The 22,835-nt window shown below is 42.8% G+C and overlaps 1 protein-coding gene across 1 annotated transcript; it reads left to right on the forward strand.

The window, feature by feature from the left end:
• Positions 1-615: 615 nt before the first annotated feature.
• Positions 616-21,154, forward strand: IGBP1 (immunoglobulin binding protein 1). Its single transcript, XM_019748003.2, has 6 exons — positions 616-1,136; positions 1,515-1,808; positions 7,350-7,545; positions 8,969-9,048; positions 9,775-9,887; positions 20,693-21,154. The coding sequence occupies exons 1-6, from the start codon at positions 766-768 to the stop codon at positions 20,836-20,838; spliced, it is 1,200 nt and encodes a 399-aa protein (XP_019603562.1). The 5' UTR covers positions 616-765; the 3' UTR covers positions 20,839-21,154.
• The last annotated feature ends 1,681 nt before the right edge of the window (positions 21,155-22,835 follow it).

A 22,835-nucleotide genomic window follows, 5' to 3' on the forward strand; every position in this document is an offset into this window, starting at 1 on the left:
TGAGATGTTTGATGTTCTTTTTCTGTAATAAGTTTTCAAAACCTGGTGTGTTTCACATCGACAGTACATCTCAATTCAAAATAGCCACATTCCAGGGCTCAATAGCCTCACACGGCCAGTAACTACATACTGAACGGCACAAGATCTGCATCATTGGGCTGCTTTCCAAACCGATCACTTATTTTTCTATTCATACAATGACACTGAGCACTTAGTAAGTACCAGGCACTGGGCTGGCCAGAGGGGTGCAAACATGAATCAGACTCAGTCGGGTCCGGGAGCTAGAGGCGTAAATCATTAAACGGTAATACAGTCATAGATGCTCTGATAGAGATGCACAGAAAAATGAAATTTTTCTGTGACTTGGTGGGGGAGAGGGGGTCAAGAAAGTTTCACAGAGGAAGTAACTTTTGAAAGCGTGTGTGTGTGTGTGTGTGTTTGTGTGTGTGTGTGTTGTGTGCATGTGTTGTGGTGCGAGTGCCGGAGGATGACGTGAACGGGAAGAGGGCGGGCGCGGGTTGGCTGGGCGGATCCCCGAGCTCCAGCTGCGGGCCGACGGAAGCCGGGAGGGGCGCGTCCAGCCCCGCCGGCCCCGGGCCGTCGGCGTGGGGAGCTGGGGGGGGTGCCTGGCGGGACGTGCGCGCGGCGGGCTCGCTCCGCATTCAGCCGGGCGCCCCCAGGGCGGGGCCGGCGCCCAGGCTTTGCTCGCGGTCCTGGTTTCCCTAGGGGCGCCCGCCTGTAACGGGCAGCCGGTCAGGGGAGTCTATGGTAACGGTTGCTAGCGCCGCCAGCCGCTCCCCAAAGTCGTTCGGGGCTTCGGTAACAATGGGCGGCGGGCCCAGAGCAGCGCCCCTTCCGGTTTCGTCGGTTCTGGCCGAGGTTTTTAACGGGGTGGCCCCTGCGCCCGGAAGTGAGGTGTTTGGAGCTCTTCCCTCCCCCAAGATGGCAGCGGCCGAGGAAGACGAGTTACTGCCGCCGCGGCTCCCCGAGCTGTTCGAAACCAGCAAGCAGCTTCTGGACGAAGTGGAAGTGGCGGCTGAGCCCACCGGTTCCCGGAGGATCCAGGAGAAGGTGTTGAAGGGACTAGAACTCCTTAACACGGCTGCCGAAATGATATCGCAGCTCGACTTGTTCAGGTATGGGGAGGGGCTAGCAGCTGAGAAGGAGGGTAATAATGGTCCCCTCTCGGTAGCCGCTGAGCCTGGGTGCAGGACACCTTTGAGATGGGCGACCTTTCCTGCCGACTCCCCACTGCCATCACCTGGGCATTGTTTACATTCTCCCCCTCTCTTCCGAGCAGTCGACGACATGCGCCCCTGTTCCCCAGTGTGGCTCTTTGCAGAGGCATTGAGTGTGAGCCTTCAGCCACTTTTCGTTGAAGGAAAACGGCCTCCATTCCCGGTACCTCCTCCCTTTGCCTCACTCCCAGCCTAGCCTTCCCCTCCCCCCAGGTAGCGGGGGCTGCCGTTTGAATGCCCGACCAAGCTTCACAGTGTCCTCTTTGCTCTTTGCAGCCCAAATGAAGATTTGGAAGAGATTGCTTCCACCGACCTCAAGTACCTGATGTTGCCAGCATTTCAAGGAGCGCTCACCTTGAAACAAGTCAACGCCAGCAAGCGTCTGGATCATCTGCAGTGGGCTCGAGAACACTTTTTAAAATACTTAACTCAGTGCCAAAACTATCACGTGGCAGAGTTTGAGTTGCCCAAAACCCAGAACAACTCAGCTGAGAATAACACCACTGGGGCCTCCATGGCCTATCCTAACCTCATTGCTATGGCATCTCAAAGACAAGCTAAAATACAGAGGTGAGTCAATAGCTATAATTTGAAGACTGTCCAATGGCACTGCTGTTGGGGGGCGTGCATGTGGTTTGTTTGTGGTTTTTTTGGGGGGGTGTCACTGTTTTGGTTTTTATTGAGCATAGGCTCCGGCGAGAGCAAACTCTCCTGAGTTTTTCAAGAAACCTCTGCCTTTGTTGAGACGATCGTGCCTCACCATCAGACCCCCTACTCCCCTATGGTTGCCAACAGCAGCTGTGTGGTTTAGCAGAATGTCTCCCAATCACTTGCACATCACAGCATAGCAATAGTCACATGGCACAGTGGGCAGATGTCTGAAGGGCACAACGTCTTGCAGCTGTGGTGTGCTTTCAGCCCATTGATTGAAAAGCTCTGTTGTGACAGGACTGCGTCAGTGTAACATCCTGAACTAATCTTAGTCCTGGCACAAATTCATCGTGTGACCTTAAACAAGGTGCTTATTGTCAGTTAAAATAAATAAAAAACATTCAGTGAGTGCTCAGTGTCTAGGAACTATGCTGGCCACCATGGGTGCGGACTGAGTGTAAATATTTGTGTGAGTCTGAGTGGTCTGCGTGGAGGAGCATCCAGTCCACTGAGGAAAAGATGCGTAGACACAGTAGCAATATAAATGATGTGCTAGGAAGATGTACAAGGTACTGTAAGAGCAGACAGGAGGCCAACTAACCAAAGACGGAGCAGGAGAGAGGAGAAGGCTACCTAGAAGAGGTGACCCTGTGACCAGTTGTTTAAGGATGAACAGGAATATTATCTAGAGGAAGAGGGGAGGAGGGCATTAGCCAGCTGCAGAGCCATTGAAGAGCCCTGCTGGGGTGGAGATGTGTGGGTGGGGCCTAACTAAGTGATTGGCTGATGTTAGAACACTAGGGGTGGTGGAAAGGGAGATGGAATGATGCCGAAGAATTGCAGCATTCAGACCAAGGACAGGTGGGGTGTGAGGAAGGTGAAGGAACAATCTCGTTGCTCGGAACATGGGAAGGACATTGAATTCCAGTTCCACCATTCAGTGACTCTGACTTTGGATAAATTGCTTAATCTCTCAGTTCCTTAATTTCCCCCTCTGTAAAACTGGACAATAATAGGTCCTTCCTCATACATAAAAAGCACTTAGCACAGTGTCTAAGCACTCACAGCCAGCTATGGTCATATCTTTGTGGCTGAGTACAGGTCGTGGAATCAGAGACCTGGGTTTGAGAACCAGCTTTACTTATAAGCCATTCGACTTTGGGTAACTTATTTAACCTGTCTGGCCTTGGTTTTCCTCATCTGTGAGATCTAAGTAATGATGGTTCCTACGTCAGGGTTAAGAAGTGTAAATAAGATAAGGCATAGAACACAGTACAGTCTCTGGCACCTAGTAAATATTCTGTAAATGTTACTGTTAGGCCATGCCAAAGAGCTGAAACTTTGATTGGTCATTGGGATCCACCGGAGTTTTCCTGTTTTTAAAGAGCAGCATGGCCATGTTTGCATTTTAACTAGCATACTCGGGCAGTTAGGAAGCAATATGAAGATGAAGATTAGATCCCCTTAGGTCACAGAGCTGATGAGGCCTCACTGTGGCAATGGCAGAAGGGACGGGGGAGTTATCTATTTAGGACTGTTGAATCTGCAGAAAACCTGGTGATCAGTTAGTTGTGGGATGTAGGATAGAAGGAAGCAGCAAGGAAGATGTGTGTTCCTGACGTAGGTGGATGGCTGTGTTGCTCATCAAGCTGGGCAATGGAGGAGGAAGAATAGATCAGGTGTCGGGGAGACGGCGAACTTGGGATTGAGTCATGTTGCAGTTAAGGTGCCGAGGACACATCCAAGTGATGTATCTGGTAGCCTGAAACTCAGGAGAGGCCTGATCTAAAAAACTGAACATTCATTCATTCACTTGACAAGTATTTACTGAGCCTTTCCTGTGTGCCAGGAACTGTTCTAGGTAATGGAGAACCAGACATAGTCTATGCCCTCGTGGAGCTTTTATCTTGGTGAGGAGACAGACAATAAGCTAGTAAATAATAATGTAATTTTAGGTGGTGAGGGCTATAAAGAATAAGAAAGTATGGTTCGGGGCTGGTGAGGAAATGGGATAGACTGATAGGAAGTGGCACAACATGAGCAGAAGCCCAAAGCAGGGTACTTTGTGGGATGTAGAGAGAATGGAGACTGGTCCGGTTTGGCAGAAGGTCAGAGTGGTGTAGTGGGAGGTCAGTGGAAGAAGTGATGTGTATAGAATGTTGAAAGGGAAGAACGAGGCAGAAAGACAGGTTAATGTGTTACAATATTACTTCAGCTGGGAAGAAGTGATAAAAATGAAGTTACCGCTATCAGAGAGAATGCTTTTGCAAGAAACACTGATGTGATTGGAAAACAGATTGTTCAGGTCTGATTGACTTTTTGTAAGTCCTCCCTCCCCCACCCCACGATTTTACATACCGAGGCCTTCCTACCTAAAACTCTTAAATGGTACATCCTCTCTCTCTCTCAAAACCTGGATCTTCGTGTATCTTCTCTACTCTAATTCCCAGCTTTAGGAAGTATTAATCTGGTTGATTAACTGCACCTCCATTCTTTTGAAAGCAATAAAGAAGTAGAAGCTAGGGAAGTGATGAGTCTAACTTTAGATTTACTGAATTTAATTCCTGAAGTGACAACTGGATAGCCATGTCCATGGACAAATGGACATGTGTAACTAAAACCTGTGAGGCACTTTTGTAGCTAGTGCTAAAAATTTAGGAGCTTTGGTGGGTGTGGCTAGTTTGCCAAGGAAGAACGTGTAGAGAAAAACGCCAAGGATAAAGCCTGGGAGACAAGTTAAAGGAGAAGGAAGAGGAAGGAAAGAACAATTAAAGGTAAGAGACTCAGCAAGGTACATGTAGAAATACTTATAGAAGCCTGGGGCAGAAAGAGAGCAAAAGTCTGTCCTCTTTGAAGCCTTTCCCTACCTGTCAGCCACACCGCCCGCGCCTCCCCTCACCCCCAGCTACTGTACTTTACGTTATGCATCAATTATGTGATTCTCTAGACTTGGAATTTCTAAAGGTCAGACACCTTAACTAATTGCATCTTTAGTACTTTAATTGTATCTTTGGATTCTTGGTGCCCAGCCCAGACATTGGATCCTAGAAGGTACTTGAGGTGTCTTTGGGAGGGACAGATAGAGTGGTCATCAGGAAGATGGAAGCAATATGATGTAGCAGAAAAAGCCTGGACTTAGGAGTCAGACAGACCTGGGGTGACCAATCCAGCGTCTACCACTTAATTGGTGGGGCATCTTCCAGCCCCTCGTAGCCTCAATTTTCTTATCAGCTATTAATATTTGTATTACATTGCTCCTTACAAAGCACTTTCATGGGTATTATTCCATGTGATTCTCTTTACAACCCCATGAAGCAAATATTATTATACACATTTTAGAGATAAGGTAATAGGCTCTGAGAACTGATGTGCCCAAAGTTACATAGCTAGTAAAGTGGCCAGGTTAGGAAATACACACAAATCTTGAAATTCCCAGTTCTCATTGTGAACTAGGAATTGACCTTTGTACTGTTTTGCTCACAGGGCTACCTCGGATGCTGTGAGTTATTGGTAACGTTACACAAAGTGCCCACTTTTGGGTAAATGGCGCAGAAGAGCCCAACAGGTTTTATAATAAAGAATGTTTCCAAAGCAGTGGTTCTTGATTTCGCCTGGGTCATGGACCTCACTGCGAATTCCATAAAAATGACAGAAGTTTTCCATGGGGGAAAGAAAAACACATACATGTGGAATTCTGTATAAAATCTCAGGGTTCAAGGACCCCCCACTGAAAAACAAAAACAAAAAAGCACCTCTCTCCGTGGACCTCAGATTTGGGTGAACACCTGCAAAGAATGGGATTCCAGACGTAGATATTTCAGGACACTTCTCTTGGAAACCATGGAGATTTTCCTTCACTCGTCTTTCCCTCAAGCCCTTACATTCAATCAATCAGCAAATCCTGTGTGTTTTATGTTTTAAATACATCCATGTCTCACCATCTTCCTGTTTCAAGTCACTCTCTCTCACCTGGATTGTGGGAGTATCCTCTTAATTGGTTCCCCTGCTTCCACCCTTGTCTCCCAGCCCTCATCAGCTACAGTCCACACACCACAGCCAGAGTGGCCCGTATAAAAAAACATTATCATGTCACGCTATTCATGTCATGTATTCTGTTCAAAAGTCTCCAGTGGCTTTTCCATCTCACTCAAAATATATTGATATACTGTGTCTTATTCCCTATAGGGTTTTACAAATGAGGCCCCAGCCATGTCTGTGACCTCATTTTCTATCATTCTTCACTCCGTGCCAGCCATACTGGCCTCCTTGCTATTTCTCACACATGTCAGGCCTGGCATGCTCCCACCCAGGACCTTTGTATTTGCTTTCCCCCCTCGGAACACCCTTCCAGATACTGGCATGGCTTGCTTCCTTATTTCCTTGAAGTCTTTGCTCAAATGTCACCTCCTCAGAGACGTCTCTCCTGATCACTTTGTACATAGTAGCAGCCTCTCGCACCATCCGTTGTGCACTTTACCTTGCTTTTTGTTTCTTCACGACACTTACCACCACCTGACTCCTTATCTATTTGTTTTTGTCTGTCTTCTCCCACTAGAATGAAAGCTTCAGGAGACCAAGGACTTTCTTTTTTTCCCATTTATTTATTGGGGAACAGTGTGTTTTTCCAGGACCCATCAGCTCCAAGTCAAGTCGTTGTTTTCAATCTAGTTGTGGAGGGCGCAGCTCACTGGCCCATGTGGGAATCGAACCGGTGACCTGGGTGTTATGAGCACTGCACTCTAACCAAGTGACCCAACCAGCCGCCCCAACCAAGGACTTTCTTGTATACACAGCTGTGTCTCCAGCAGTGAGAACAGTGCCTGTCGAATAATAGGTAACTCAGTAAATATTTATCAAAGGAATGATACATGAGATACTAGAATGCATCCTGGAAAAGGTTGGCAGGGTCGTTATGACTCTTTAAATTACAGTGGGATGAGTCAGAGCTGGAGGTGTGTTGCCCAGCAGAAAAGAAAAGATGATCATTTTTCAGCCTGTTTCACAAGGAATTCCTGCATCAATGGCAGGTAAATGCCCCTGAGGTTCTGAGATTCTCTGAAGCTGTAATTGCCAAATGGATATCGTGTGCTACTAAGTACCCAGCCTAGTAAAGGTTGATACTAGGTAAAATGGTACAGAAAGGTAAAATGACTAAGGCACTCCCATCTCTAAAGACGATGGGAGCAGTTGCTCAGATCAGGTTACTTCTCTATTTTCCTCTGTTTTCCTGGCTGCACAATGTGTTGGTCAGCCCCTGCCAGTCCCGTCCTTGCCTTGTAGTCTTGCCTTGTAGAGAACTGCCTTGGTGGCAGGTTCTCGGGTATAGAGTCTGTTTTTGCCAAAGTGGAAATCGGCATGCTGACTGGCTGGTCACTTGCAAAGGTGAAGTCTTATTGTGGCCTTCTTTTGAAGGAAACCTCTTTATTTTGAAGTTCACTGTGATGCTTTTCTGTGGGACAGGTACAAACAGAAGAAGGAGATGGAGCAGAGGCTGTCTGCCCTGAAATCTGCGGTGGAAAGTGGTGAGGCAGATGATGAACGTGTCCGTGAATATTACCTCCTTCACCTTCGAAGGTGGATTGGCATCAGCTTAGAAGAGATTGAGAGCATTGACCAGGAGATAACAATCCTGAAAGGAAAAGACTCTTCCAAAGAGGTGAGCTTGCTACTGCGCTGCCTCTGCAGCTCAGAAAGCTGCTAGCGGAGGTTTGAACGTTCTGTGAGAGCGATGAATGAACATCCTTGTGAGTCTCCAGAAAAACGTGTGTTCTTATGTATTAAGATCAGTGGCTGCAGGCTCAAGCTCAAGGTTCAGTAGGGTGGCTTTCCCTCTAGTGACAGGAGTGTTCCCCAGTGCTTGCTGACCTGTAACACTTGGGGTGATCTGTAATTGTGGAAATTGGCCTGGGCTGTGGGAGGTCATGAGTGCTAAAGGAAGGCACTGGGAGGTGGGCCTTTAAAATCTGTGCTTGGCTGTGTGTGGAAACAGAGGCCGAGGACTAGGGTGGTAATGCAGAAGTGGAACTGGGGGAGAGGAGAGAGTAGAAAGAAGATGATAAAATGACAGGCGGGGAATGTGTTTAGGTTGGGGAGGAATCCGAATTGAAGCATACACAGTGACACCCTCTGACACTGCTGGCAGAGAACCCGGGGTAACACAATCAGAACCCTGTTTGGGAGCTCCCACCTCAGAAAACCAGCCTCTGCTGCCACTTATTCATGGTTCTGATACAGCGTGAATTGGTCACAGGCATTGATTTCAGTCCTCAGAGAAACCTCCTCCTAATTCAATTTATGCTAATCAGTCCAGGAGCTTCTGCCTAGAAGTAACACCTACCTGTTTCCTCCTGTTAAAGGATCAAAGAATGAACAGTGAGTGGTCTGAGACCATAAGGGCCCTGGAGCATATGTAGATGAGTGGTTTTCAAACCTTGTGAGGCTGGACTCTTCTGGGTCCTCCCTGCCCCCTATGTTATCATCGCTTTTTCTTTAACGCTCTTATTTGGTATTGAGATTGGCTTTGGAAGTGATGCAGTTAGATCTAAGTGAACACTTTTTCTTTGACCAGACTATTTCCTTGTGCTCCTGGACAGCCAAGGTCCTTGAAACATTTCAATACATCTATATATGGAAACCACTCAGCCATTCTTCCCGCCTTGAGTTAGGAAGAGCCCCTTCTTAAGTCCCCTGGGGGGTTCTTGACAGTTAATAGCATAATTACTCTGAAAGGGGTTTTAGAAGAAGGGTCTTAATTCAGCTTTAGCACTGAAGGCCAGGCCCAAGGGATTCAGATGGAAGATGGAGGAAGGCTTTATTGGCTCCTTTGGAGGGGGATATTTTTAAACCAAGTAATGTTTTACTTATGGTGAGGTGATTCCTGAGAGCTTTCTCTTTCTCTCAGGCATCCTCAGAAGAGCTAAGCAACCTCCACCATTAGTGTTATGATACGTCTCAGAGACTGATATGTAGGGAGTGAGTGAATTTTGAATCCAGGCTTTTCAAGCGCCCGAAGACTTACGAGTCAGCATAATGGGGTGGGCAAAAGGCAAATGCATTTCTGAAATTAATTTCCTTTATAGGCATCAACTTCTCACTCATCTCGTGAGGACAGGCCTCCAATGAAACCCTTCATTCTCACTCGGAATGCGGCCCAAGCCAAGTAGGTAGTGCTACAAAAGTGGGGTGCCTTTGCATGCCCCTTGCTGTTGGGGTTCCCTTGTATTGCATGATAGTAGACAGAATGGGCATTGCTAAAAGGTCATAGCCCCACCTGGGGGGCTGTTGTTCATCAAAGGGCTATTACCTCATCTGTTATATGTTCTCTCTCTCTGTCTTCAGCAGACATTTCCCTCACACTTGAGCTTAAAAAGAGACTCAAAAGGAAACCAGCTAAAGTAATTAGTGAATTAATTAATTGAAAACAGAAACGAGAAAGGAATCTAATAGACAATTGTACACTTTTAAATTGCTTCCCATTATTGCCATTAGCTACAGTTCTCAAAAGAATGTAGTTGCCTCCCTGAGTTCTTGAGATGTTTTTCCATAGGGTGGCAGGGGAGGCTCCTTCCTCTGTGCATCTTTCAGATGCACCAACTATAAATACCCCTGTCATGGTGTCATCACTGCTCTGGGGGGCATTGGCCTCTGGGATTGCTCACTGGAAGGTGATCCTGGGCTGTTTATCTTCTCATGAAAGCTCTTGACTTTAATGCCCCTTTCTGGGTGCCCCCTTTTACATATCCTCACAGGAGTTGGCACAACTCCTCAGTAGGTGGCTGGGTAGAGGAGGGAGGATGGAATAGACACAGGTTTGTCGCTAAAGAGAAGAGGCTTTTTAATGGTGCTGTTTATGTTGAGTTTTCTAAAAGTAGTGTGATTCTCGCAGAGTGTTTGGAGCTGGTTATCCAAGCCTGGCATCTATGACGGTGAATGACTGGTATGAACAGCATCGGAAATTTGGAGCATTACCAGATCAGGGAATAGCCAAGCAAACATCAGGTATGGAGGGGCGGGAGGGAAGTAGTTACACTTACTGGTCCCTTATTCCCTAGCAGTTACGTTCAGGCCAAGTATTGTTGTCCTTTAGGAGCAGAAAGAATCTGAACAAAGATTCTGAGTGGTAGATTCTAGGCAGTATTTTATTTCATCTATTATTAAAATAAATAGCAGATGCTTCTGGGAGGATGGGGGCAGTGAGACAGCATAGTTTTTGAATCTCTTCAAATATCGTGGCATAAAAACAGACTGAGCAGCTAGATAGCAAAACCAAAAATCCACGGGTAGCAGTTCTGCTTCTGGTAATAGCAGAGCAGGTTGTATCAGGTCAACCATCCTACAGATAACAATTACAGCTGGACAGACTATTATAAAACAACTACCTGAAGGCACTGGAGCGTGACCAACAGCAGATACAGACTGCGGGACCCTAAATTTTCCAGTTCCAGTACTGTTTCCACTAGAGCACAAAGAAGAGTGGTCATTGTCATTGGAAAGGCTTTCCTGTTTTTTATGGCCTTTCACCTATAGACAGGCAGCAGGTGCTGCGATGTGGGGGTAGGTAAAACTGGAAACTTGCAGTCTTATTGCTTGAACAATGGGAGCACCGAGTTCAGGGTGACTATAGCAACTGAAATTTAGAAGGTATCCCAAAAAGGAGAGAACCACAGAGGTGGAACCCCAATTCTCTATATAAACCCTTCCCAAATCTCTGGCTGACTCCTTAGCTCTGCATGTACAACATATTCTCCATGCACCCTAGATAGGGCTGCAACAACTGGGAGAATTCACCTGGTTCCCAGTGCAGAGGGAATAGAATTTGGAATTTTGGTTCTAGACAAATTAACTGCCTGCTAAAATGAAAAATCAGTACTTCTTAGAGGAATGAGACAGAATTCAGAATCTCTACAGCATAGCATTCGCAGAGTCAGGAATTCAATCATAAACCACTATACATATGGGGGGGAAAATGGAAAATGTGACTTATACTCAAGAGGAAAAGCAGTCAAACGACCCCAAGATGACTCAGATGCTGAAATCAGCAGACAATAACTTTAAAGCAGCTTATTTCTATACTCAAGGGCAAAGGGAAAAATATGCTTGTAATGAATGAAAAGATAAAACGTCTCAGCAGAGAAGGGGAAGAACTCTGGAACTGAAAACTACAGTAGCAGAAGTTTAAAACTGATTGGATGAGCTTAATAAATTGGTAGTGATAGAAGAAAGTGTCCGTTAACTTGAAGATAGATCAACACAGATTAGCCAATTTGAAAAATAAAAAAGATTGGAACAAAGTAAACAGAGCCTCAGTGACCTGTGGAACAATGTAAAGGTCTATCAGACATACAATTGGAATATCAGTAGGAGAGAAGAAATAAAGAGAGGGGGCCAGAAAAAATGTTTGAAGAAATGATGGCTGAAAATTTCCCCAAATCTATGAAATGCAAACGTACAGATACGGAAATTGCAGCAAACCCCAAGCATGTTAAATACAAAGAAAACCACACATAGGCACATCATAATGAAATTGCTGAAAACCAAAAAAAGAAAATGTTAAAAGCAGCCAGTGTAAAGTACACATTATATATAGCAGAGCAATGATGGGAATCATTGCTGACTTCCCATTAGAAACTGGAAGCCAGAGGTAGTAGAGAACATCTGTAAAGGGCCAGGGGGAAGAAACCCTGTCATCCCAGAATTTTATATCCAGTGACAATATCCATAAAAATGAAGGCAGTTCTTTAGGCTGAAGGGAATGATGCCAGATGGAAACTTGGATATTCAAGAAGGAATAAAGAGAAGCAGAAATGGTAATTATGTAGGTAAATACTAAGGGCTATCTCCCCCCACTCCCAACTTTTTAAAACTACATATGGCTTCTTACAGCAAAAATTATATATTGTTTGGGGGCTTATAATGTATATACATATAATACATACGACAGCTATAGCAAAAAGGATGGGTAAGTGGCACTATTTTTTGTGAGATTTTTCTATTTTATATGAAGTGGCGCATATTGTCTATTGTGTAACAAATTACTTTAAAACTTAGTAACTTAAAATAATAGACGTTTATTATCCCACATAGTTTCTGAGGGTGAGGAATCTAGGAGCAGCTTAACTGGGTGGTTCTTGCTTAGGATCTCTTGAGGTTGCTGTCAGCCAGGGCTGCAGTCTTCTGAAAATTTGACAGGCTGGAGGATCTGCTTCCAGCTCTTTGACTCATCCATGTGGCTGTTGGCAAGAGGCCTCCCCATATGGCTGTCTCCATAGGGTTGCTCACAGGTTAAGAGCTTCCTTCCTCAGAATGAATGATCGAAGAGAGAACGAGCAAGATAGAAGCTTCAGTATCTTTTATAACCTAATGTTGGAAGTGACATACCATGACTTCTGCCATATTACATTGGTCCCCAACCTGATACAATGTGGGAGGGGACTACTTAAGAGCACAAATACCAGAAGACTGGGATCATTGGGCTCCATCTTTGAGGCTGCCTATACCACATGGTACAATATTAACTCTAAGTAGACTGTGAGGTTAGGGTGGAATATTGTATTCCTTAGAGCAGGGGTGTCAAAACTGCGGCTCGTGGGCCAACTGCAGTCTGCAATCCATTGTTAATTGGCCCACAGCAAATTCCAAAAATATATTTAGTTTACTTAAATAAACCAGGTGAGGCAATACGTACTTCACCTCGAGTGAGTAGCCCGGCTGTTTGTGTATTTTACTGCATATGGCCCTTGGTAAAAAACGTTGAAAAAAGTTTGGACACCCCTGCCTTAGAGCAACCATTTTAAAAAATAACACATCAAGAGAATGTGAAAACAAACCATAGACTGGCAGACAATATTTGCAAAAGATCTGATAAAAGACTGGTACCCAAAATATACAAGTAATTCTTAAAGCTCAATAATAAGGAAACAAATACTCTAAAAAAAAAATGGGCCAAAGACCTGAATAGACACTTCCCCCAAGAAGATATACAGAGGATAAATAAGCACATGAAAAGATACTCAACATCATATATCATCAGAGAAATGCAAATTAAAATAACAGTGATACCACTACACCCCTATAAGAAGAGCCCAAATCCAGAGCACTGATACCACCAGTGCTGGCAAGGCTGTGCAGGAACTCTCATTCACTGCTGGTGGGAATGCATGATGGTGCAGCCATTTTGCTATAAAATTAAACATATTCTTACCATACGATCCAGCAGTTGTGCTCCTTGGTATTTACTCAAATAAGTTGAAAACTTAGATCCATGCAAAAACCCGCGCACAAATGGTTATAGCACTTTATTCATAATTGCCAAAACTCGGAAGCAACCAAGTTGTCCTCAGTGGGTGATGGATAAATTGTGGTCCATCCAAACAATGGAATATTATTCACTACTAAAAAGAAGTGAACTATCAAGCCATGAAAAGACATGGAAGAATTCTAAATGCATATGGCTCAGCCAAAGAAGCCAATCTGAAAAAGCTACATATCATATGATTCCAACTATGATATGCTGGAAAAGGCAAAACTATTGAGACAGTGAAAGGATCAGTGGTTGCCACAGGTAGAGGAGAAGGAAGGATGAAGATGTGGAGCACAGAGGATTTTTAGGGCAGTTGAACTACTCTGTGTGATACTCTAATGGTAGATACATGTCATTATACATTTGTCCAAACCCACAGAAGGTACAACAGGAAGAGTGACCCCTTGTGTAAACTGTGGACTTTGGATGACGATGACATGTCAATGTAGGTTCATCACTTACAACAAATGTACCACTTTGGTCAGGATGTTGATGGCAAGAAAGACTATGCTTACATTTAGGCAGGAGGTATATGGGAACACTCTGTACTTTCCATACAATTTTGCAGTGTACCTAAAACTTCTCTAAAAAAGGCTATTTAAAAAAATAATGCAAAGAAACAAAGCTATAATCAGTAGAGAAATTAAAAGGGAAGAAGGCAAGAATAAACAGGAACAAAAAACAGATGAACAGAAAACCAATAGCAAAATGGCAGAGCCAAAGCCAGCCATACCAATAATTATTGTAAATGTAAATGCAATAAACTTTCAAATTAGAAATCAGATTATCAGACTCAACTGTAAGTTGTCTATAAGAGATGCGTTTTAATTATGAAGGCACAGACTGATTGATAGTAAAAAATTTAAAAAGGTATATTGTGCTAACAGTAAGTACAAGAAAGCTATAGTAATATCGGATAAAGTAGACTTCCAGAAAAAAGGTGTTACTAGATATTAAAAAAGGACATTTCATACCAATAGAAGAGGCAATTTATCAGGAAGATGTAGCGATCACACATGCTTGTGCCTAATTACAAGCTTCAAATTACATGAAGAAAACATTGACATAAATGAATGAAGAAATGGACAAATGTACAATCATAGTTGTAGGTTTTAATACTTCAGTAATTGATAGAGTTACTGGACAGAAGGTCAGTAAGAACACAGAAGATACGGACAACACTAGCAGCCACATTAACTTATTTGACATTTAAAGAACTATATCCAACAACTGCAAAATGTAAACCTTTTTTCAAATTCATATGATATGTTCACCAAGATAAACCATCTTCTGGACCATCAAATAAGTCTCCATAAATTTTCAAAGATTGAAATCACATTGAATTTGTTCTCTGACCACAGTGGAATTAAATTAGCAATCAGTAACAACATACCTAGGAAACCCCCAAATATTTCTTAAACAGCACATTTCTTAACCCTTGGGTCAAAGAAGAAGTCAGGAAGAAAATTAGAAAACATTTTTAACTGACAATGAAAATACATCAAAATTTGTGGGGTACAACTAAAGTAGTTCTAAAAAGGAAACGTATAACTCTCAGTACTTATATTAGAAAAAAAAACAGATACAATCAATTCCTAAGGTCCTACTTTACGAAGTTGAGGGAAATAAGGACAAAATAAGTCCAGAGTACATAGAAAAGAGGAAGCAATGGAAATGGAGAATCTGGGACAGGGCGTGATGGTGACACACAAACATTGAACATATGTATACCCCCGTGACCTGGCAGTTTTACTCCCTAGGTATAGACCTAAGAGTATAAGACTATATGTCCACAAAAGGCTTGCAAAATGTCCATAGCAGCATTATTTGTAATACCCCAGACTGGACACTATTTGAATGCCCATACATAATAGAATGGATAAATAAATTTTAGTATAGTCACAAGTTTCACTTGGGTTTGAACTTCATATGAATGGAATCATACAGTATATACTTTTGTATCTAGCTTTCTTCATTCATAATTATGTTTACAAAATTCAGCTATATTTGTCACTTACGGCTGAAGACCCATAGTTAGTTCAACCTTTTTGCTGAATTTTGTACTGATTACATGGATGTGTTCATATGTGAAAATTGTTGAGCTATACTATGTGTGTTTTTTCCTACATGTACATTCTACTTTAATAAAAACAAAAGAAAAAACTTATGGACAATATTTACAATAAAACTAGGTGACACTATCCCTGTGAACCTCAAAATGAAAACAGGTAAAGGAAATCACCCATAAGATCAACCACAAGATCAACAAGTGATTGGCATCTGTGTAGAAGGAAAGCAGAAAGAGTTGACAGACCATATGAACGATCTGACAAACAGGAGAATTCCATAACAACAAACATACTCACTAAAAAGTGCGGCAGTCCAATTTATGAATAGCAGTTGAAACGAGAGGGGTTTTGCCCACCAATAAAAACTGTGGATACAAGAGATCCATGGTCCAAATGTCTGAAAGGGATGGAGTAGTCTGGTCCTTAATGAACTCTTGAAAATGACCCACTAGATTTCCCTTCGAGGACAGGTTCCCACACTGAGGAGAAACTGCTGAGAATAGAATTGAGATTGAACAGAACAGGCACAATAAAGAAAAGGAAAGTCCAACTCAAAGTAGAATAGAGGATCAGAACCAGAAACTCTAATCAAGCAAGTCATAGTTCTTAACACACATAAAAACAGCAGAAAGGGAGCCTCTGTGAAGTTAGAAAAGCCACCCTGAACCATACTTATTTCTAAAAGTTCAGGAAAACGTATTACACACATGAATGAACTACAGATAGTGATGCTGGTTGCACAGCTCTGAATTTAATAAAAACCATTGAGCTGTGCAGTGTAAATGGGTGAGTTTTATGGTATATGAAATACATATCAATAAAATTGTTAAAAAGTGAACAAAATTATCAGCGTCAAAGTCCGCACAAAATTATTATAAGGGGAAAGAGAATCAAAAGCATTCCAGAAATACACACTCAAAAAATAAATCTAAAATACACTGTTTAAAAATGAGTTGGAAGACATTAAGAAAATTATGTAAGACGTGGAAGAACGATATAAAGCAGGATTAGAAAAACTCAAATGTGACAACTTGGGGAAAATAAGAATCATTTCAGAAATGAAGGCTAAGGCAGAGGAAAACAAGGAGTGAACACAACAGAAAATGCCTTACTAAGGTAAAAAGAAAAATGTTTTAAATCAAAATAAACAGGATTAGAGAAAAAGTGACAAATATTAAAGATAGCAAAGACCTAGCATATGGGTAATAGGATTACCTGGAGAAGAAAACCAAAGCAAGGAAAAAGAATAAATGCTTAAAACTAATATCAAGGAAACTTTCCTGGAACTTGAAAAAAAAAATTTGATTTGAAAAAGCACTGTGTACCTGAGAATTCTGACCCCAAATGACCAATAACAAGATACATTCTAATAAAATTACTAGATTTGAAAGAAAAGGAAAAAATGCTGTGGATGTTTCAGCAAAAACAGCAGGTGGTTTATAACAGAAAGAAAATTAGATCACTCTCAAACTTTTTGACACCAACACTTTATGCCAAAAGAAAATGAAGTAACATATTTAAAATACTCAAGGGGGAAAATGTGAGCCAAGGCCATTATATCTGGTAAAACTGACTTTTAAGTATGAAGGCTACAGACATTTATCAACATGCAGGAATTCAGGAACTATTGTTCCTTCTTGAGGAATTTGCCAGAGAATGAGCTTCAGACAATCAAGATGATGAGAGATACGTTAACATAAGGACAGGTGGCGGGCTCTAAAAAAATAGTTACTTGTAGAACTAAGACTAAATGAGGGTTAAAAGGGAGAGAGTAGAGTATGTAATGCCTTTATCTCAACGCTCAGATAATGTAGGTATTTTTTAAATGGAGAAATGGGGGAAGCATATACAAAAAAACTTCTCAATAGTTATATTGGTTACAGTGTGTTATTAGCGTTATTCCAAGATTGTGTGTAATGTGAGATAATAGAAGTGAGTACTTAGGAGATATTCTGAGTCTGTCATCCTGTCTTTGACAACTAAGACTTTTAGTGTGGAAGAATACAGATGTAATTCAAAAGAGTTTTAAGTCAGAAATAAAACAACCCTGTAGTTCTGAATATGAACTCATGAGAAGTTTTCTTTAAAAGTAAACACACACGCACTCACATACACACCTTTGCTTTATTCATTGAAAAGGCTTAGAGACAATGACCAGCCCATTAGCAATGAGCTTACCTAGTAATTCAGATTGTGGTCTTGAAATACCATTCCCATTAAAAGAAACCAGGATGTCTTAGAGAAATCAAGTCTGGGGCAGGAAATATACAAGATGAGCTTGGAAGATCTTGTCATAAAAGATAGGGAAAAAGCTTTCAAAGACTACTAGGGTCATATCAAAAGTACTCAAAAACTAGTTTGAAGGTATTTCCACTGGCCAGAACCATTTTGGCTTTAAAAAGGACAATTGCCAGTAGCAACGAGTGCATCCAGCACCCAGATCTTAGTTTCTAATACTATTCTTTAGTTAAAGGAACCAGGGCTCTTTAGAGAAATGGCTGGTTCTAGGGATGGGGCAGGAAATCTGTAAGATGAGTCTGAAGCATCTTGTAGTCCTAGAAAACAAGTGCACACACACACAAAAAGGACAATTGGGGTATGTTACTGGGACATAAAGGCTCTGAAAGAACTCTCATTGGCCAAAACTGGAAGAATTTCAGCAGGGAAATAACAGAATTGGAATATAACACAAGGAATAAAAGAAATATCCATGAGTCTATAGTGATTGAAATAAATGATTAAATCAATAAGTGGGAGGAGAAGAGAAAAATCGCCACTACGGAAAAATTCCAAATAATTTGTGTATATACTCCTATCTTGGGGAGTGGGGAGGCACAACTTTACAGGTGGGAACCCTACAAACACTACCTTAGTCAGGTGGTCCAGGTTGACACCAGTAGTGATCAGTCATGTTGATGGTGTGAACCTTGATGTGATGAGAAGGGCTCTTCACCTCTGTGATCTTCTCCTCCAAACCCTTAACCCCAGTCTAATCATGAGAAAGACACCAGGCAGCCCCGAACTGAGGCCCAGTCTACAAATACCTGACCAGCACTCCTCAGAACTGTTTAGGTCATCAAAAACAAGGAAAGTCTGAGAAATTGTCACAGCCAGAGGAGACAAGAAGACATGATGACTAAATATAATGTTAATGACCTGAATGGGATCCTGGAACCAAAAAGGACATTAGGAAAAATGTCAAAAACCCAAGGAAATCAGAATAAAGTATGGACTTTAGTTGTTAATAATGTATCAGTTCAGTCCATAAGTTGTGATGCATAAACCATAGTGATGTAAGATGTTAACAATAGAGGGGATTGGGTACAAAAGTATAAGAACTCTACTATCTTCTCAATTTTTCTGTAAATCTAGAACAATTCTAAAACTGAAAAGTTTAAGTATTTTTTTAGAAATCATTGCAATTGGTTGAAACCCATCAAATATATTTAAATCCATGAGTTCATAATTAAAAACAAAAACTTCAGAGGATGATAAGGAACCAATTTACTATCTTGAAACGTGATAAGTAAAGTGAAAAGAGGCAAGCATTTACCTTGCCCTTTCTCTTGGGTAACTAAATAGTAGATGAGGAGAAGCCTGTCTTTATAAAACCAGTCTATTTAATAAAATATAAATGTTGAAATTAAGAGTATCACCTTTTTGAGACCCCTGGGAAATTAATGGATCCAGGCATCAAGCATCAACAGCTGGTAACATGACAATACATGAGACACAAGTATTATGTGCCCCACCTCCCATGAGGGAACAGAGCGCCGCCTGTAATCACACCGAAGAGATCAACCCCGAATCAGATCAAGCGTGTGCATGAACTTGCCAATCTGCAGAAATACGGAACATGTCTGCAATCAACCAAATCCAGATTTGGGGAAACTACAGGTCAGATGCTCTAGCTTCTTCAAGACATAACTTGGATGGAAGAGGCACCCGTAGATTAAAGAGATAGCAAAATATTTTAAATGGGCAAGACTAACCTCAGACACATTCTGCTAAGGGAAAGAAGTCAGCCGCAAAAGGCCGTGTTACATGATTCTCTATATGACATGTCTGGAATAGGCAAGTCCATAGACACAGAAGGCAGAGTAGTGGTTGCCAAGGGCTGGGGGAGGGAGGGAATGGGGAAGAACTGTAAATGGGCACAAGGGATCTTCTGAGAGAGAAAAGTTTTTTAATGGATTGTGGTGATGGTTGCACAAGTTTGTATTAAAGATCACTGACTAAAACGTGAATGTACAAATGGACAAGTCTGGTGTCTTGGGAGGCACACTTGGGTCATAAAACTAATAAATCCAGGAAGTTATTACTGTAAAAGGTGGTACAGTGGTTACGTTTGGGGCAGGGAAGGGCCTGTGATTTACAAGACGCTCACGGAGACGCTTTGGGGATGGGTACAGATCTATTTGTTGACCCAGGTGAAAGCTATAAAGGTATAGCCCCCTTATAAAAACTTAATTACCGTGTTTCCCCAAAAGTAAGACCTAGCCAGACCATCAGCTCTAATGCATCTTTTGGAGCAAAAATTAATATATAAGACCCGGTCTTATATTTTACTATAATGTAAGACTGGGTCGTATTAATTTTTGCTCCAAAAGACGCATTAGAGCTTATGGTCCGGCTAGGTCTTATTTTCAGGGAAACATTATATATATGATTTCTAGTATTCTTTATTTTACGATAAAGGGTTTAAGAAAAGAACGTAAGACTCCTAAGCTATTAAAAGGATCAGGTCGCCATGTATTTCATTCTTCATCATAGTAATGACACTGTTCCCACGGGCCAACTTAGGGCCACCAGGAAATGATCCTTCACGTCACAAAAAATAATAATAATGCAAAAGAGAGTTGTAGCAGTTGGTTCAATTTCTTTTGGGTGTACACTGTGTGACAAGTGGCATGTGGACCTCGGACCCAATTCCAAGTGTGTGCAAAATAACACAGATACTCCTTTCCGGTACTTTCAGTTACCCTGGGATTACTCATTTTACACACACGCAGAATTGTAGAACCCAAACAGGAAATGGGTGGAGGAGGGAAAGTCACCTTCCGCCCGTGCCTCCCTTGCATGTCACAAATTATAAATCCAAAATATTTTTGGTTTGCTGGGGATTTGGTCGGTTGGTATTTTGGTGTGTTTTTGTTTTTGAGCGGGTGGTGTTTGGCCATTTTACCAAGACTTCTTTCCCAAAGTAGAATTCATTCTGAGGGGCAACTTTTCTGTTGTTGCCTTCTTAGGAAAACCACTCAGAGCATCGTTTGTTCTGTTGTTGAACATGTCCTCTCCCCACTTGGGCTGGCCTGGGGTAGGCAGCTGGCTATATTCCTTGTTCTCATTTTAGGTCATTGTGTTCAGAGCGGTGCCAAGGCCCCGACATTGCCTCAGTTTCTCACCCCCGCTTTCTCTTTTTGCTGCTTTGGCAGAGGTCAAAAGAGCAGGTCGGCAACAGGAGGATGAGGAGCAGAAGGAGGAAGAGGACGACAAGCGAACACTCCAGCAAGCTCGGGAGTGGGACGACTGGAAGGACACCCATCCCAGGGGCTATGGCAACCGACAGAACATGGGTTAGTCTTCCCACAACAAGACGGGAAGATGGGGATGCACACACCTTCCCGCAAAGGAAAGCTGTGCCATCTGCTGCTTCAGCTCTACCACGAAAGCATAGATGCTTCATCCTGCCTTGTGTTCAATAAAGTGTCAAGCAATTAAGTGTGTATTTATACCCTAGGTAATTAACCAGCAGTCTTGTTTTGGCATCCTCATCATGGTGTATTCTGATTTCTTAAGTGGAAAGAAAAGAGTACTAAGAAATGACTGTATAATCAATGGCTGTATGAATTCTGCTTAAAAATAATGAAAGTCCAAATAAAATAACAATAATGCTAGTCTCTTCTATTGCTCGAGCCTGCGCAGAGAGATGGGCATGCCCTGCTTTTTGTGGGGAAGGAGCTCAGTTGTGGGTCCCTGGGCTTATGCACAGATTCTGGTTGTCTTCCTTTGACCTGGGCTGTGAATTTCCCAACCGCAGAGCAGCGCAGGCTAGCTGGGGCTTTATTCTTCCTACCCCACCACTGTGAAATAACCCAGTACCACATTCCAAGGGGCAAGCACAAAAGCCAGGACTTTCCCTACCACACAGCACAATTTTCAGGAATCACAGCTGTACATGAATGAAACGGAACAGTCCCATCTACCTGGTCTTCCTAGCCTTGGCTGGGAGAAAGAAACAGATGAGGCGCTGGGAGTGCCATCCTGCTGGTTGCATCTGAGGCCAGGGCTTTGACTCGCATGGAGCTACTTGCCATAACCGAGGATGAAGCAGGCCTCAAGCGGGCCCTTCTTGCCTGTGCTGTGCAATATGTGGCTTAGTGTGAAGTGGTAAATGTGCGATGTGGCCATTTTGCCGGTTAGTGGGGTGCCTGCAGTCATGCGATGACCAGGTGTGGAGGACGAGATGGCACAGATGACACTGAAAGGGAACTACTGTGTGCAGCAGATAGAAGACATCCTCAGCTCGGGTTGATACCCTAAAAAAGCAGCCATGTGTTGAAACAAATGATCTGTATAGAGAACATACTTCTGTTCTATGTGCCTTTGGTACACTTAGATTTTCTTTCGAGAGGAAGATGACTCAGCCTTCCTATTCTGGCTTCTGCAGTCTAGCCAGCAGAGGGGATTGAAAAGGAGACTCCCCGTTCCCTCTTGTTTATAGGGTGATAAGTGGCTGTCGGGTGATGAGGAGGAGGTTGTGTTTAGTGGGAGATGGCAGAAGGAAGACTACCAGTAATACATTTCCATACTGCTTAATAAAGGACTCATCTCCCCCTCAGATGAGTTTGTGAAACTGGTAGAGTACAGATTAAATGCCCAAAGAATTGGGGAAGCAAACAGTCGTTTTTTAGCTCTTTCAGTGACTGCCTCTGACAATGGCCTCTTTCCTGCCCTGGAAGCTTCACCTTGAGTTCATTCTCAAAGTGGGCCAGGTTGGGGCTGCCCCCTTGGTCCGAGTCTATTTAAAGATGGGACCAAGAAGATCCAGCTTGATTAAGCCTACACACATATTCTAATACCTAAGAAGCAAACTAGACAAGGTGGGTTCGAATAAAATTTCTCTGAACTGCTCCCGTTTCCTGGATGTCTGTAGATGAGCTGTCTCCTACGGTTGTGAGAATGAAATGAATAATGACAGTCATGATAATAGAATCAAACAACTGAATAATAAGTGCTTTCTGCTCTTGAGCTCAATGACTGCAGTCTGTCCGTAGGACAGGAAAGGAAATAGACAGGGCCCTGGACCCAGCCCTTTCACATACTGTTAATACTGAATGACCCTACAATACTCTCATCCCCATTTTATAGATGAGAAAACGCCCCGAGAAGCTGAGTGCTTTTCTCAAGTTTACCCTAGTAAGAAGCTATGCTATCATTTTCCACATGCTTCCCAATTGCTTGTGCTTTGAGTTATGTCTTAAAGCTGCTTTAAAAGAAGCAGCAGCTTTAAAAATCCAAACCCAAACCACCACTTATACATCACTGGAGCTCTAGAAATTCCTTCTTAGCTGACTC

Source organism: Rhinolophus sinicus, chromosome X, assembly GCF_036562045.2.
Source record: "Rhinolophus sinicus isolate RSC01 chromosome X, ASM3656204v1, whole genome shotgun sequence".
Classification (NCBI taxonomy): domain Eukaryota; kingdom Metazoa; phylum Chordata; class Mammalia; order Chiroptera; family Rhinolophidae; genus Rhinolophus; species Rhinolophus sinicus.

Excerpts from the sequence above, each read along its gene's own strand:
- IGBP1 (XM_019748003.2), top strand. The coding sequence starts at position 766 with ATGGTAACGGTTGCTAGCGCCGCCAGCCGCTCCCCAAAGTCGTTCGGG. Across the intron at positions 1,137-1,514 it reads TCGCAGCTCGACTTGTTCAG|CCCAAATGAAGATTTGGAAG; the intron begins GTATGGGGAGGG and ends TGCTCTTTGCAG. Across the intron at positions 9,049-9,774 it reads CGGAATGCGGCCCAAGCCAA|AGTGTTTGGAGCTGGTTATC; the intron begins GTAGGTAGTGCT and ends TGATTCTCGCAG.